Source organism: Echinops telfairi, unplaced genomic scaffold, assembly GCF_000313985.2.
Source record: "Echinops telfairi isolate 266 unplaced genomic scaffold, ASM31398v2 ScPeMD7_18;HRSCAF=68, whole genome shotgun sequence".
Taxonomy (NCBI): domain Eukaryota; kingdom Metazoa; phylum Chordata; class Mammalia; order Afrosoricida; family Tenrecidae; genus Echinops; species Echinops telfairi.
Genome location: NW_022103915.1, coordinates 98,722,492 through 98,739,313, shown reverse-complemented (window position 1 = coordinate 98,739,313; position 16,822 = coordinate 98,722,492). Strand labels below are relative to the sequence as shown.

The 16,822-nt window shown below is 40.8% G+C and overlaps 1 protein-coding gene and 1 pseudogene across 1 annotated transcript in view; one reads left to right on the top strand and one right to left on the bottom strand.

Annotated features, from left to right (window-relative positions):
- RTF1 (RTF1 homolog, Paf1/RNA polymerase II complex component) overlaps positions 1-16,822 on the bottom strand; it is a 54,923-nt gene that overhangs the window by 20,050 nt on the left and 18,051 nt on the right. The window contains exons 3-6 of the mRNA XM_004712724.2: positions 7,781-7,928; positions 6,549-6,753; positions 997-1,111; positions 236-347 (exon numbers count right to left, since the gene is read on the bottom strand). Coding sequence (XP_004712781.1) covers positions 236-347; positions 997-1,111; positions 6,549-6,753; positions 7,781-7,928 — 580 coding nt within the window. The remainder of the gene's footprint in view (positions 1-235; positions 348-996; positions 1,112-6,548; positions 6,754-7,780; positions 7,929-16,822) is intronic.
- Positions 8,705-9,993, top strand: LOC101639574 (annotated as a pseudogene).

The following is a 16,822-nucleotide window of genomic DNA, read 5'->3' as shown; positions in this document are numbered from 1 at the left end:
TATGTATGGATTTTGATGAGTTGAATGAGCCCCCAACAAAATGATTAAAAAAAGAAAAGAAAATGATGATAGCAACAAATGTACAAATGTGCCTGCCACAATGGATGTCTGTATGGCTTGTGATAAGAGCTGTATGTCCTCAATAAAATGATTACCAAAAAAAAAAAAAAAAGGCCCCAGGAAAGCAAACATCTGACCAAAGGCATAACATGGCCATTGTTGGAGTTCCCATTACCTGTCCTGTTCTTCCGTTTTTCTCGCTCAGCTTTCAGCTCCTCCATGGCTTGAGATTTCTTATCTAGTTTCTCATCCCGCTTGGAACGCCGTTCCTTGTTGTGGGATGTTACCTGGGAAGAAGAGGACATGTCAGAGGCCCCTACCAATGACTGGTAAAATCTCAATGAATGAGATTCTTTATACTCAGCAATTAATTGCACACAGTTGTCCAACAGCTGTCCTGGCTGCTGAAGCTGAGAAGCGGTATGTAGGAGGGAGAGCATCCTCTTGTGGACAAAGAAGATAAGGCAGACAAGCCACCTCGGCTCATCTATCTAATAAACAAGGTTGAAGAACACCTCGATCACAGCTACTATTTCTTGATACTGTCAGTAAAGCTTTCCTTGATGAATGCAGAGATGACTGACTTTCCCAGCTATATTTATTACCAATGTTAGATGACTTACGTTTGGGGAAATATCATAACCAAGCTGGCTATATGGGACAGGGTATTTACCAATGATCCCTTTCAGAGACCACCACAGGCCAGTGGGGTGCTTTTAAAATGTACTCTAAGGAGTGCAGCCAAATAGGGAATAATAAAATGTGTACAGAGAACAATGAAGTCTGGAATATAGACAGAACATAATAGTTTCGTATAACTGACCTACGCTAATTAATCTACCACCCATCTTTGACAGAAGCACGGACACAATCAAACAAAGGTTCAAATGCTTTGAATGAAGAGGATTCTGGAATTTCTTTTCTTCTTTTTCTTACCTGAGATTCTTGAATCTGGGTTAGTTTTTTCTTTTCCTGCTCTTCTTCTTGCTTTTTCTTTTTTTCTTTCTTTTCTTTCTTTTTGGCCGTTTTTAGCTTCTTCTTTATTTCAAATCTAGTTAAAAGATATTTGATTGTTTTATGAGGAGCAATGAAATACTTACAAAAACTTATTCTGGTAAACAAGCGGCCATCTAGCTCAGAAGCAACAAAGCCCACATGGAAGAAACACACCAGCCTGTGTGATCACGAGGTGTTGATAGGATCAGGCATCAAAGAACAATAACTCATATCATTGTGAATAAGGGGGAGTGCAGAGTGGGGACCCAAAGCCCATCTGTAGGCAATTGGACATCCCCTTATGGAAGGGTGGTGGGGGAGGATACAAGCCAGTCAGGGTGCGATGTAGCAAAGATGCAACATACAACTTTCCTCTAGTTCCTAAATGCTTCCTCCCCCCACTATCATGATCCCAATTCTACCTTACAAATATGGCAAGTCCAGAGGATGTACACTGGTACAGATAGGAACTGGAAACACAGGGAATCCAGGACGGATGATCCCTTCGGGACAAGTGGTGTGAGTGGCGATACCGAGAGGGTGGAGGGAGGGTGGGGTGGAAAGGAGGAACCGATTACAAGGATCTACACATAACCTCCTTCCTGGGGGACGCACAACAGAAAAGTGAGTGAAAGGAGATGCTGGACAGTGTTAAGATATGACAAAATAACAATTTATAAATTATCAAGGATTCATGAGGGAGGGGGAAGCGGGAGGGAGGGGGGGAAATGAGTAGCTGATGCCAAGGGCTTAAGTGGGGAGCAAATGTTTTGAGAATGATGAGGGCAACGAATATACAAATGTGCTTGACACAATGTATGCATGTATGGACTGTGATAAGAATTGCATCAGCCCCCAATAAAATGATTTAAAAAAAGAAAAAAAACCTTATTTCTGATATTTAGGGGACATAAAATGAGTAAGAGGAAGGAGTTAATAAACATTTTGCTTTTGGATAAGAAACACCAATGTGACTTAGGAGTACATGAAAAGCTGCCAAAAATATAGCAAAGGTCTTGGAAAAGCTTAAATGGAAACAAAGTTAAAATAAGAGAAACTATTGAGGGTACTGCTATTCTTGCCATTGACTTTTAGAAACAATCCACTCTCTCTCAACCTTGTCCCAACAGAAGAAAGCTGTTGCTTCCCGGATCAACCTGTACAGCCAATTCCAAAGGAATTCCTTAACTAACAAAATGCGGAAGAGCTCCACAGGAGCCAGGGTCGCATTTCAGATGGCCATGGTGAAGGCTGTAGTTTCAGACATCAATGCCATCTCTCTTCATTAGGAAAAACATATCCATCCACCACCCTTACAAACGTATGCACACATATGCTCTTTTCTTAATGAGATATAATCCAGGTTCTCTCCCCAAACCAAAAATCCCATTCTTCTGACTCAAATCAGGCTTTATGAATTTGGGATACTTTACAAACTAAAGAACTCTAATAAACCTTATTTTCAAATCTGTAAGTAATTCTGATATCAATTTTTAAAGCTTAGCTTTTAAATAATTCTATTTTTTTTCATTCTCTATTAAGGTTCCTAATGTATTTTTATTTTGGGATAAGGGAGTACTGTTATGAATTTACTTTTAAAATTAATAATGAACAACATATTCATAAGTGGATTTTAAAAAGAATTAAATCATAGAGGCATTTAGAAAATACTTTGAGAGGAATGAATATACAACATACTAAAATTTATGAGGTGCAGCAAAAGCAGGGCTCAGAGAAAAATGTATAGCTGTAAAGGCCTGCTTAAAATAAAGATTTAAAGCAATAAGCTAACCTTCTACTGTAACCCACTGGAAAAAGAAGAGTAAACCAATGTGAAACATGCAGAAGAACTAATAACAATAAGAACAGAAATTAAAGAGAAAATACAATAACAACAGAGATGAATAATGTAACCCAAAGTTCATTCTTTAAGGAAAAAAAAGTCAAAATTGACTTATAGCACATTACAACACAGATAAACCTTGAATACACATTGAATAAGCCAGCCACAAAGGGCCACATAGTACCTTACTATTTATATAAAATGTCTCACTCACTGCCATCAAGTCTGACTCACAGCAACCCTGTGGTAGAAGTGTCCCTGGGAGTGTCTAAGATTACAACTCTTCACCGGAGTAGAAAGCCTGTCTTTCGTCTTCCTCCAGCAGAGCTGGCGGGTAATTTCTAATGGTGCCGTTTCCAGGCCAGCATGTAGACACCACCAAGGCTCCTATAAAATGTCCAGGCAAATCTCTAAAGACAGGTCAGTGAGTGCTAGGGCCCGAGGGACTCTGAAGGAAAGAGAGAGTGATTGCTCTGAGGGATGAAAGTGTTCTACAATTGATTGTGGTGATAGTTGCACACTTTCGTAAAGCCCAATTGTATACTTTAAATGGGCCAATTGTAGAACATCGGACACATCTCAATAAAGTTATTTTCAGAAGTTAACAAGTTTATTATTAACTTATTATGTTAAGTTACTATCTTACTCAAGGACTGAAGAGCGAGGACTTCAGGCAGGCCCAGAGTGTGTGACTCATTCAGATTGGTCAGTAAATTTAGCCTAGCACCCTCTTCTGTTCTGTTGTGCATAAGGTTGCTACAGGCTAGAACTCACTCGATGGCACCTAACTACAATAGACTTTCTTCTGCCTAGAACTTCAGTGCTTTCTACAGCCAGGCCACCTTTACTGCAGCGTGCCCATACTCTGTTTCCCAAAAAGAAAAGAGGGAGGAGCAGCCGAAGGACAGGTAAAGCGCCTACCAACTGAAAATCACAATGCAGAATTGGTGCATACCAACACAAATAAGATGGACTCTCGCGTTTCTGAGTTGCTATAAATGTACTGCTTTACAGTTAAACACATGAGCTACAAAATTTTCAATTGTCATAAAAGACACTCAACTTTGGCCTAATCATCATCCTAAACTGCCTTCTAATTACTTAAAAAAAAAAAAATCTCTCAACCAGTCAACTGCCTCATTCATGTATAATAAAAACAAAAGCCAGGTTTGAGGTAAGGCCCCATTACACTTGAGCTACTTGGAAATTTCACTACAGGGCTTAACTGGCCTTATATGTACGCCTCTTGTGATATTCTCCAAGGCTTTGAAATAAAACACAAATTTTAGGGGTCACCCCTGACCATGTGGCAGCTCCCACACAGTTGAATTCCTGTTTGTTCCAATACAGGAAACCTTGGAAGCATTCATACTCAAACAAATGCCTATGCTAGCTGCTGCCTGAGAGGCAAACAGCCTTGTGCAGGATAACTCACGATCTCCAGAAGGGGCCACCACCTGCCCAGATTACATGCAACAAACTCACCAAAGAAAACGCCGCCATTTCTCTCCAATGACAGCAGAAGTAAACTAGGTAGGGGAGGCTTTTAGTTCTCAGGATCAAGCTGAAGAAAATGCTTCCATTTTTTGCATCGTTATTAGAAATAAACTATGTAGGGAAGGATCTTGTACATTATTTTAAACAATTATTGGATTCAGATGCTAGCTAAAGCAAGGCAATTTCATTATTTCCTCACTACTCACCAGAAATCAAATTATCTATTAATTATTAGCTGAAGGAAAAAACAAAACACCTTTTTACAATTCTTCAAAATGCTACAGTTATTGTGTAATAGAATAGGTACAGTATTAGTCCTGTAAACTAATTTCTTCCCTGAGTCTTGGATTTTTGCTTTTTTTTTTAACTTCCCTATCCAAAAGTCAAATTTACTTTTGCCACAAAAATCCATTAAAATAAGAACTTGGCCACTTTAATCAGGCAAAAGCAATTCAGAAAATGTAGTAAGCTTCAGAATATTAAAAAAGCAATTTAACATGGTACAACATAAAAACGCCACACTGTAAGGTAATTTGGATATCTAGTAAGTAATAAAGAGAAATTCCAAGTCTTGAATCCTGTAAAGCCAAGGTTTTAAAAACAAAACATTACTGTGTTTTCTGGAAATTAAGTTCTTACTTACCAATTTCTGTACAAATTGTTCAGTGACACTGGTCATATTTTCTACAGTCTATCAGCATTCTCATAATTCCACTTTTAGTAAGCTGCTTCCCCTGCCCTCTTTCCTTGACATCCTTGCTTTAAGAGTAGTTGTTAAACAGAGCCACCAGAATGGAAATAATGAGACAATGCTGGCACATTCTGATAAGTGTAACCAATGTCACTGAATAATATATACAAAAAGTATAAAGTGAGAACCTATTTTGCAATGTAAATTTTCATCTTGTAAGGAAAAAAAGAAAACCGCTCTAAGATGCTTCAAAATGCTATGTGTAGTGACTGTACAGTAAAAAAGCAGAGGAAGCAGAAACAGATGTTGCCACATGTTTTATGGAGTCGGTACTCGTAGGTTTGGAATCCAGTTCTTACCATTTACCAGCTAACTGACCTTGGCCAACTGCTTCTTCATTCATTCAACAACGATTTACTGCACATCGATGTGCTAGGCCCTGTTCTAGGTGCCAGGAATAGAACAGTGAACAAAACAGATGAAGTCTTTGCCTTCATGTAAGGGTACCACCCCACCCTTGGTCACTTCATGGTTTTCTAATCATTTGATTGGGGGCTTGTACAACTCTTATCACAATCCATTCATCCATCCATTGTGTCAAGCACATTGGTACATTTGTTGCCAACATCATTCTCAAAACATCTGCTTTCTATGTGAGCCCTTGGTATCAGCTCATTTTTCCCCCTCCCTCGATAATTTATAAACGATTATTGTTTCGTCATGTTTTATACTGTCAGATGTCTCCTTTCATGCACTTCTCTGTTGTCCATCCCCCAAGGAGGAGGTTATCTGTAGATCCTTGTGATCGGTTCCCCCATTCTACCCCACCCTCCCTCCACCCTTGGGTACAGTGAACCCTCATTTATCGCGGTTAATCGGTTCTAGACCCTACCATGATAAATGAAATTCCGCGAAGTAGGATTCCTTATTTGTAAATCAAATATTTTCGTAGTTAGAGCATAGAGGACATGAAAAAACACCCTTTAGTCACCATTACACTCGTATTACCCAATTTATTAAACGAAAAAGGGAAAATACAGTAAAACATTTTGGACGTTACAATTATCATTTATTATTTATTATATTATTTATGGCATCAAGCGTGTACAGTATGAGCCAATCAGTGGCAGTAATGACAGAGCATGCGCTGTTACGCAAAAACCGCGATAGAGTGAAGCCGTGGAAGTCGAAGCGCGAAGTGGCGAGGGTTCACTGTACTTCATGTTCTTAAGCCTAAATGTCCACCCTAACTTTTCATCATACAGCCAACTTAATGGGAAGTTATGTAGATTAAATAAGGCAGTACAAGCAAGCAATTTCTCAGGGCTATCTTGTGAACAAGGCATGTTAGCGAAATCAAATGTATGAGTAAACAGTAAAGGCGATCGTGTAAGCGCATCATTTGCTTCTCATTATGGTAATACATCATGGTAGATCAAGTCAGATGTGCGCTAGGCATACCTTCTTTTCAGCACCTCCCTCTTCTCAATGCGGTTAAACAGTTCTTGCTCTCGCTCCTTCTCTGTCATCTGCTCCAGACGGGCCCTGTCCTCTTCATCCCCCATGAGGTCCTCTCCGTAGCCATCATGGAACTCCTCGTCTTCCGAGGAAGAGTCTGAATCTGAGCTGGAGGAGGAGCTGTTACTGTCAGAATCTGACACTTCACCTGCAACCAAGGCACACAAGCAAGATTAGGCTGCTGCTGTGGACAGCAGGCCACAGGTGCCCCTCCAAATGCCGTCGTCCTCACTGTGCTGCACCTAGACAAAGGGCACAGGGTCGCCTCAAGTTCACGGGAACCAGCTCTCACTCTGCTTTTACTAAGTACAAACACAGATCGGGAAATTTTACGCTGGAACAAGACACTAGCTTGCTTTTTAGAATTCAATTTTTTTTTTTCAAAAAATTTCCAACCTAGAAAAAAGTTGCAATAAATACTTTCTCATACATTCTTTACTTAGATTCACCCATTGTGACAACTTACTTTCTCTGCCTTTCTGTATTAAAGCATATAAATATTATGTTGCTGAACCAAATTAAGAGGAAGTTGCAGATATCATGACTTCAGCACTACATACTTATTCTAAAAAGGATAATTTATAATATCACTAATGATGTAATTATTGAATTCAGAAAATTTAACTTGGATAAAATATTATATTCACTCAAAGATTACTGTTATTATTGTTGTTAAAGGGCTGTTTATATAACAGTATTTACCCCTGGTGCCTTTAAACCTTATTTTTTAAAAAAGTTTTATTGGCACACAACCCACATATCTATATCTATTCACATTCAATTTTGTTATTTAGCCCCATTGAGTGAGGTTATACAATCATCATTTCTATAAGCTCCCTAACCCTCCTACTCCCATTCCCGTACCCTCAGGGAACCATTACTCCTTTAACTATTTCTGAAGGATTATCTATTTTGATTTTCATATACTGAACAAATAATCTTAAATATACAAACGAACATATGCAATCTAACTAGATTAATGGGTTAAAAGTTCAAAGTAACTACCCTGTTTCCCCAAAAGTAAGACATCCCCCAAAAGTAAGACCTACTTACAGTTTTGCCTCTCGCTGAAGCCATTCTACAATGCAAGCACCCATGCCCACTCCTACGCCCCCATTTCTCTGCATTTTCAACTTGACGAGAGAGGAGGTTCAGAGTCTGACCGCCCAGCTCACCTTCCTCGGGGGCTGAGCTCTCGGCGGAACTGTCCTTGTCCGAGCTACCGGAGGAGGCGGCTTTGCTCGCCTGCTTCTTCATGGCGCCTTTCTTTTCTATTTTTCTGCCTTTTCCTTTCTTCTTATTTTTATTGCTGCCGAATGTCCACTACGAGGAGGAGGGAAAAAGAAAACACCGAAATAAGAGTTGGAGAAAACTGGAACATTTTTTAATTGGGGAAAAATAGAAGATTCAAGAATTTTAAAAGTTCCTCGGGAGCCCTGGTGGCATAATGGATTCTGTGCTGGGCTACAAGATCAGCAGTTCGAGACCAGCAGCTGCTCCGCGGGAGAAAGAGTGGGCTTCCTCTGCTCCACAGACTGATACCCCTGGGAGCCCCCGGTACACTGCACTCTATCCTGCAGGGATGCCAGGAGTCAAACTTCACTGTTTGCTAGTCTGTGATTTAATAGAAGATAGTAGATAATTTATCGATTTTAGGGCAGGTCAATTGAGTGAATTAAAAAGTTGGTGGAGGAAATTAGCTTTGAATATTTTCTAGGGCAGAAAGACTGCTATGTCTGGGTTCCAGATGACAGGGAAATTCTGGAGTGAGTCTTGGGGATACAACAGAGGAACACAGCTTATTCTCTGGAGAAGAATGAGGAAAAGCACAGAAAAAGGCCACTTTCTAACACATGGATCGTGGCACTGGTAGGAACCCAGGGAAGCAAAAGAGTAAAGTTAACTCAATCACTACATATAGCAAAGCATATATGTGGATCTGAGTGCAGACACACACCCACAAATTCTCTATACACTGTAACTGCAACATACTGCAACAAATCAGTAGGATTATATGGACGAGAATCTGTGTATGTAAACAGGAAGCGCCTGATATTTACAACATCAAAGTAAAAAGGAAGGGGGCGTGGCCTTCTCTCTTCACCATGGCATGTGCTCGTCCACTGATATCAGTGTCCTCTGAAAAGGGCGAATCATGTGGCAAAAATGTTACTTTGCCAGCTGTGTTCAAGGCTCCCACCTGACCGGATATCGTGAATCTTGTTCACACCAACCTGTGCAAGAACAACAGGCAGCCCTATGCTGTCAGCGAATTGGCAGATCATCAGACCAGTGCTGAGTCTTGGGGTAATGGCCGAGCCGTGGCGAGAATTCCTAGAGTCCGGGGTGGTGGGACACACCGTTCTGGCCAAGGTGTTTTTGGAAATATGTGTCGTGGAAGTCGCATGTTTGCACCAACCAAAACCTGGCGCTGTTGGCATCGGAGAGTGAACACAACTCAGAAGCGCTACGTCATCTGTTCAGCCCTGGCTGCCTTTGCCTTGCCAGCCCTCATCATGTCTAAAGGTCATCGCATTGAGGAAGTTTCTGAACTTCCTTTGGTGGTCGAAGACAAAGTAGAAGGCTACAAGAAGACCAGAGGCAGTTTTGCTTCTTAAGAAACTGAAGGCCTGGAATGATATCAAGAAGGTCTCTGCCTCTCAGAGAATGAGAGCGGGCAAGGGCAGAATGAGAAACCATTGGCGGATCCGGCGCAGGGGACCGTGCATTACCTACAACGAAGACAATGGCATCATCAAGGCCTTCAGGAACATCCTCTGCTCAACGTCAGTAAACTCAACATTTTGAAACTTGCTCCTGGTGGGCATGGGGGGCGTTTCTGGTCAGTAAACTCAACATTTTGAAACTCGCTCCTGGTGGGCATGGGGGGCGTTTCTGCATTGGGATGAGCTGTATGGCACCTGGAGGAAGGTAACTATAACCTCCCCATGCACAAGATGATCAACACAGCCCTTATCAGAATCTTGAAAAGCCCTGAGATTCAATGAGCCCTCCAAGCACCTGGCAGGAAGCAAGCTTCATCGCAGAGTCCTGAAGAAGAACCCACTGAAAAACCTGAGAATGATGTTGAAGCTCAATCCATATGCACAGACCATGCGCAGGAACAACATTCTCCAGCAAGCCTGCAACCAGAAGCTCAGGGTGGCTAGGGTGGAAGCAGCATTAGAGGTCAAATCGGATGAGAAAGGAGTTCCCCGCCAGAAGCCGCTGGTGGGGAAGAAAGGAGGCAAGAAAGTAACTGTGGTGAAGAAGCCGAAGAAGCTTGCCCCCGAAGAAAAGAAGCCAGCTGCATGAACACTTCCACTTTATGCCCTGGGAAGTTGTCTTTTGGGCAGCTTATTTTGAATAAAGACCTGCTCGAAACAGCAGTGGGAAATACTGCTAAAAAAATAGGTAGGCAAATACAGTTACCCAAGGTCAAAAATATAAAAAAAAAACAACAAAACCCATACTGTTGAAAATGAAAGAGATCGGAGTAGAGAGCCATCTGTAGACAAAAGGACATCCCCTCACAGAAGGGTCACAGGAAAGGGAGAATCAACCACGGCGCATATAGCACTGATGAAACACAATAGTCCTTTGGTTCTTGGAGGTTTCCTCACCCCCCACTATCATGACCCCCATCCTGCCTTTCACTGTGGGCTAGACTGAAGCATGTACACTGATAAGAGCTCAGGACACATGGAATCCAGGAACAGAAACTGGAGTACAGCTACCAGGAGGGTAGGGAGAAGGGGAGGGGAGGAAGGGAGAACCAATTGCAATGATCAACCCAGACTCCCCCACCTAGGGACGAACAACAGAAATGTGGGTGAAGGGTGACAGAATGATGTAAGATATGAAAGTAATAATCTATAACTTATTAAGGGTTCATGAGAAAGGGGGTAAAAAGAGGAGCTGATACCAAGGGCTCAAATAGAAAGTAAGCGTTTAGAAAATAATGAGGGCAAAAAAAAGGGGTGGGGGGGAAATGATGATGGTAACATATGTACAAATGTGCTTGATATAACTGATGTATGGATTGTTTTATGAGCTGTAAGAGCCCCCAATAAAAAGGTCTTTAAAAAATCATCATTATGCTGAAAGACTATATAACCCAAATTTTAAAGTACCAAAGACTATTTTACTACATTAAACAATATTCTTTTGGGAGAATAATTTCAGTAAAAAATACTTTGGAATTTTATTCTATCAGGATCAAAAATTGAATGACATATTTGGTATTAACAAATAGATTCTTCTATTGATCAAAAGGACAAGTCTTTGCACCTTCTACAGTTATGACAACACATGAGTCCTCTACACCTCACACTAGCCAGGGTGTAAGGGGATTTATGTTGGGCCTTTTATTTTGGGGAAGATATGGGAGAAGGGGTTCTTCTGAAGACATTTTTATCTTAGATATTGCCTATTTGAGGTATTTTTGAAGATTCACAATCTGCTAGTTTACTTTGATAGAATAATATCTTTGGTTTTCATTTTAATTTACTATTGGTTATTTCAGTTGTTACTTTATTTTTGTTCTCAAAGGTTAGGTAGAAGCAAAAGTAAAAATAAAGCAGCCACATGTTCTATAAACTAATTAAATGGATAATGACTTCTATGGATAATTTTTCAGACCAATTTGAAAGAAATCCAAGGGAGGCCAAGCCAAAGTGTTCAATTTCTTAGACAACAGAGATAAAAATATATCCACTTCAATGCCAATAGTACAGATATTAACTAAGTCAATAATGTATAAAACATCTTCTGCATTGGCTCTTGTTACAGAAAACAACACAAATACGTATATAATTTCCACGTGCTTATTCGATTCACACACTGAGCATGTTACCTGAGAAGCTGGGCCGGATCAAGAAGAATGCGGCACCAGAACTGAAGGAACACTGCATACAAACTTGCTTGCTGAACGTGAAGAGGATTTGAAGTATTTGCCGAAGAAAAGCAAAGACTACAGTCTTCACTATGGATTAGAGCACAACATAAATAATTGGGGCAATAAGCAACCATGAAAAACAAAGAAAAGACGAGCTGTCGTGTTACTTGGACCCACAATGTCCACAGGAGCCACAGGCCAGAAACCAAACAGTATATTGCACTAGCCATCGCTCGTCTTTCTGTTGTCCTGTGATGGCTTCTGTGTTGTTGTGACCCCGGAAGCGATGCCATCAGTATTTCAAATGCCAGCAGTTACTCAGGGTGAGCAGGTTCAGTGGAGCTTCCAGATGAGGACAGGATAGGAGGACACATGTGGTGACCCACTTCTGCAAGAGCAACCAGAGGAAACCGTGTTCGTAGTAGCACAGCAGGGTCAGAAGATGAGTCTCTCAAACCGAAGGCCCTCAAAAATGGAGGCAGAGCCACCGCCTCCAAGTACAGTGCATTTTAATGGTACAGATGGAGGACGGCCTTAGAGACGTTCATCTGCTGATGTGGCACAGCTCAAAATGAGAACCATCTGCAAGCACCCTCGGTAACTGGAAGGTGGAACACACGAAGTATGAACCTAGGAAACCTGGAACTTGTCAAAAATGAAATGGACCGCACAATGATTACTATAGTAGGTATCGGTAAGCTGAAATGGGCCGCCATTGGCTACTGGTCTACTGTGTTGGGAATGACAAAGGTGAATGATTCATTATCAAAGAGAACATTTGAAGATCTATCCTGAAGTGTAATGAAGGACTAATTTCCATAAGCCTACAAGAAAGATCAGTTAATACAACTATTATTCAAATTTATGCAACAATCATTAATGCCAAAGATGAAGCAGTTAAAGATCTCCACCAATTTCTGCAATCTAAAACTTATCGAACATGCAATCAAGATGCACTGTAAATGAATAGTGATCAGAACTCAAAAGTGGGAAATAAGGATTCATATTTGGAAAATATGGCCCTGGTGATAGAAATGACACGGGAGATTGCATAATAGAATTTTGCAAGACCGGTGACTTGTTTATCGCAAATTTTTTTTTTTCAAGAGCATAAACCGTGACTACACATTTGGACCTTGCTGGATGGATTGCACAAGCATAACATGCAGTAAGAGGCTATGGGAAATTCAATATCATGAGTTGGAACAAGGTCAGGCTGATTTTTGAACAGACCATCTTGAAAAGAACATGCTCCAGTGTTAAGTTCAAGTTGAAGCTGAAAAAAATTTTTTAAAACAAATCCCAAGATTGAAAGTGCAACCTTGAATATATCCCACCTGCACTTAAAAGCCACCTTCAGAACAGCTTCGATATACTGAACTCAGGTGACCAAAGACCAGATGGGCTGGAGAGTAACATCAAGGAATCATGATACATGAAGAAAGCAACAGGTCGTGAAAAAGGAAAGAAAGAACATGCCAAAGTGGATGTCAGAAGAGACTTTGAAATTTGCTCTTGAACAGAGTAGCTAAACAGCAGAAATGCTGTAAAAGAGTGATTTCAAAGGCTAGTTCAAAATGATAAAAATATTATAATTAAATCTACAAAGACCTGGAGTTTGAAAAACAAAAGGAGAGAATATGTTTGGCCATTCTCAAGCTAAAAGAAATGAATAAAAAAGTTCAAGCCTTAGGTGCAATAGTGAAGGGTTCTATAAGCAAAATACTGAACCATGCAGGAAGTATCAAAGGAAGATGAGGAAACAGAGTCATGTATAAAAAAATAATCTGTTGATATTTAATGATTTTAGGTGGTAACTTATAGTCAATAATGGAAGGAAGAAGTCCAAGTTGTTATGAAGGCCAAAAAATAATTATCCAGAATTTTAGGGATAATTGAATATTTCAACAAATCGTTCTATGCCAAGAAATTAGGAAGAGAGCTACCTGTCCTGATACTTAACAGGCTGGAATAGGTCATTATTTGTGCTCATTCCAAAGCAGGTATTCAACATAATGGGGAAATTATTATTTTAATATTTGTGGTAATTACACAATCTGGTGTTAGTTTGGAACTTGAGAGGAATAAGAGTGAAGGGGTGGAGTCCAGTCAATCAGATCATAACCAATGAGGCCTGTGTATGGGCATGGCCTTCTCCTGAGGATTCTGGAAACTCCTATATTTTCTCCTTGGAGGCAGGAGACACATTCTCTCTCTGCTCACTCCCTGAGAGATGCTCTACTGATAAGACACATGGCGCTATGCCCTGGTAGCTGGAGAAGCCACATGGACCTAACCTGATGCAACCAGACCACTGGAGCTGGAGAAGCCACGTAGAGACGTTTACAAAGCCAGTGGATCCAGAAGACTTTCAACAACCCATTGGCCTGTGATCTTCCTGCATTCAGCGTCATTGCATGTGTTTTGTGAGTCTGAAGAGGCCTTTACAGATTGGTATTGGGCATATGGGCTAATATCAGACTTATGGATTTGATCTGGACTGGGCTGGGATGTTTTCTCAAGATTCAATTTGCTCTTGTATATAAAGCTCTTTCTTATACCCATATGAATGTCTCTGGATGCGTTTCTCTTGTCACCCCAGACTAACACAATATTATACAAGTTAAATTTTCTGAAGATAATAATTTAAAAAATGGTTGCAGCTGTACATGATAGAAGGATTGCCAGAAATTCAAACTGGACACAGAAGAGGATGTAGAACAAGGAATATAATTGCTAATTAATTTGGGGTAACAGCAGAAAATACCAGTAAGTTGTTTACCTGTGTTTTACTGACTATGCAAAGGCACTGAATTGTCTGGATCATAAAAAAATTATGGTTAACATTGAGAAGAATGGGAATTCCAGCACATTTAATTATGCCTGTGAGGAACTTGTACTTGAAACAAGAGTCATTTAAAAACCAGGAAAGGTGTGTATCAGGGTTATAGCCTTTCACTATACTGACTCAATCTGTATGCTGGACAAATAATCTGAGAAGCTCAAAAAAGAACATGGCATCAGGACTGCGAAAGACTTTTTAAGAACTTGCGAGGGTGGGATGGACAACAGAAAAGTGGGTGAAGGGAGTGGGTAAGATATGAAAAAATAATAATAATTTATAAATTATCAAGGGTTCATGAGGGTGGGGGGAACGGGTAGGGGGGAAAAATGCAGAGCTGATACCAAGGACTCAAGCAGAAAGCAAAGTTTTGAGAATGATGATGGCAACAAATATACAAATGTGCTTGACCCAATGGATGGATGTATGGATTGTGCTAAGGGTTGTACGAGCCCCCATTAAAATTAAAAAAAAGAAAAAAAGAACTTGCAATGTGCACATGATATAACCTTGCCTGCTGAAAGGGAATCGAGCTTGAAGCACTTACTCATGAAGATCAAAGAACACAGCCTTCAGTATAGGTTACCCTTTAACATAAAGCGGAAAAAAAAAGAAAAAAAAACCTTCACCACTGGACCAGTCATGACTGGAGAAAGTATTCAAGTTGACAAGGAGTTTCTTTTACTTGGATCCACACTTGAAGAGCAGTCAAGAAACCAAACACCAGTCAAATCTGCTACAAAAGACCCCTGTTAAGGAGTAACAGGAAAGATGTAACCTCAAGGGCTCTGGGGAGCCTCGTTCCAGCTGTGGCACTTTCAATCTTGTGAACACTGGGCCACGAAGACAGAAGACTGCAGGAGAATTGATACATTTGAATCACGGTGCAGGTGAAAAATATTGAAAGTATCACAGACTGCCAAAAACAAACAAATCTGATTCGGAAGGAGCACAGCCAGCATACTTTCCCTGGAAAAGGGTATTAGACTGAAAAAACAAAACCCTCGACAAGATGAGTTCATACAATGGCTGCAGCAATGGGTTCAAACCTGAAAATGACAGTGAGGACGGTGCCAGGCCCAGTGTTTTGTTCCTCTGTATATATTGTCGTGATAAGCTGGCACGGACTCAACAGTACCCAAGAACACACACGCATAATAAGGTATTCAGTCGTCATCTGTTGGTGGTGATACTCCTTTTCTGAATGGGGCTTCCTGATTCTCTGAACCCATACCCAGTGGGAATAGGTAGATATCACGATCATAAAAGGCAATCAGGGCTATGTGTAGAGTAATTAGGTCTCAACTTCCTATACCCCCATCCCCAAATTGTTTTGGTCTGGAAATACACAATCTTCTATAATTTAGCAACTGTCACTCATTTATAGTCTATGGTGCTTACTGTTTGGAAGAGGAGGAAAGGAAAAGCTTAAAAAAAACAAAACCAAAAAACCTCCCTCTGATTTAAAAGGGGCTTTCTGGCTAAAAGGAGCTCTGGTGGCACTGGGCTGCATTATGTTTTGTCCTGCTAAATGCAAGGTCAGCAGTTCAAAACCAGCAGCTTCAGGAGGAAGATGAGGCTTTCTACTCCTGTCCTATAAGGCTGCTTGTTTAGGCACTGACTTGATGGATGGCATTGAGTTCCTGGCTACACCTGCAGTTGGAAAGAGAACTTAATTTTTAAAATTCTAACACTTTTCGCTGCCATTGAGTCAGTGCTGATTCACAGCGCGGCTGCCATAAGGCAGGAGGCTAGAACTGCCCTGGTGAGTTTCTGAGGCTCTTTCCGGGAGTGGAAATCCTCATCTTCCACTGTCTCTAGGTAAGTTTCTAACAATTGAGATTCCGTGGTGCAAAGTCAGCGCGTTGAGCCCACCAGCCACTCCAAGGGACAAAGAAGAGTCTTTTTACTCCCGTAAAGAGTTACAGTCTCGGAAACCCACAAGGACAAGTCTACCCACACATATATCTGACCTCCTCTGGCTTCCTTGTTGCCATGACAGACACGCCAGTACTCTCCACCATTATTTCATCAAGACAGACTCCGCCGTCCCTCCCACTCCCCACCCAAGGAAAACAAAGGATGGCTTAAGCCACACTCTTTAGGAAGTTGGGGATGAAGACAGATCCCACCTTAACCCTGAAACAGAGAACCCCCTCCAAAATGGAATTGTAATCATAGGCATAGAGGTTATAATTTACAAACCACACCATCATAAGGGGGCATTATGACGAGAATGGCCCCCCAAAAAATTCTAACACTTTTCTAAAGAAATAAAACAACAAAACTGTACTGACTCACCCACTAAAATTTGCCTCAGTAGGGTTTGGCATGTCAAAGGCAAAGAGCTGCTGGCTCAAGTATGGACTGAGTTTAGAGGAATTTTAACAATACAGATGACTTTACTTTTAAAAGTAAAATTTTTTATGAACATATCTTCCAGCATAGAGAAGCCAGATTACAGACATATGTCTACTT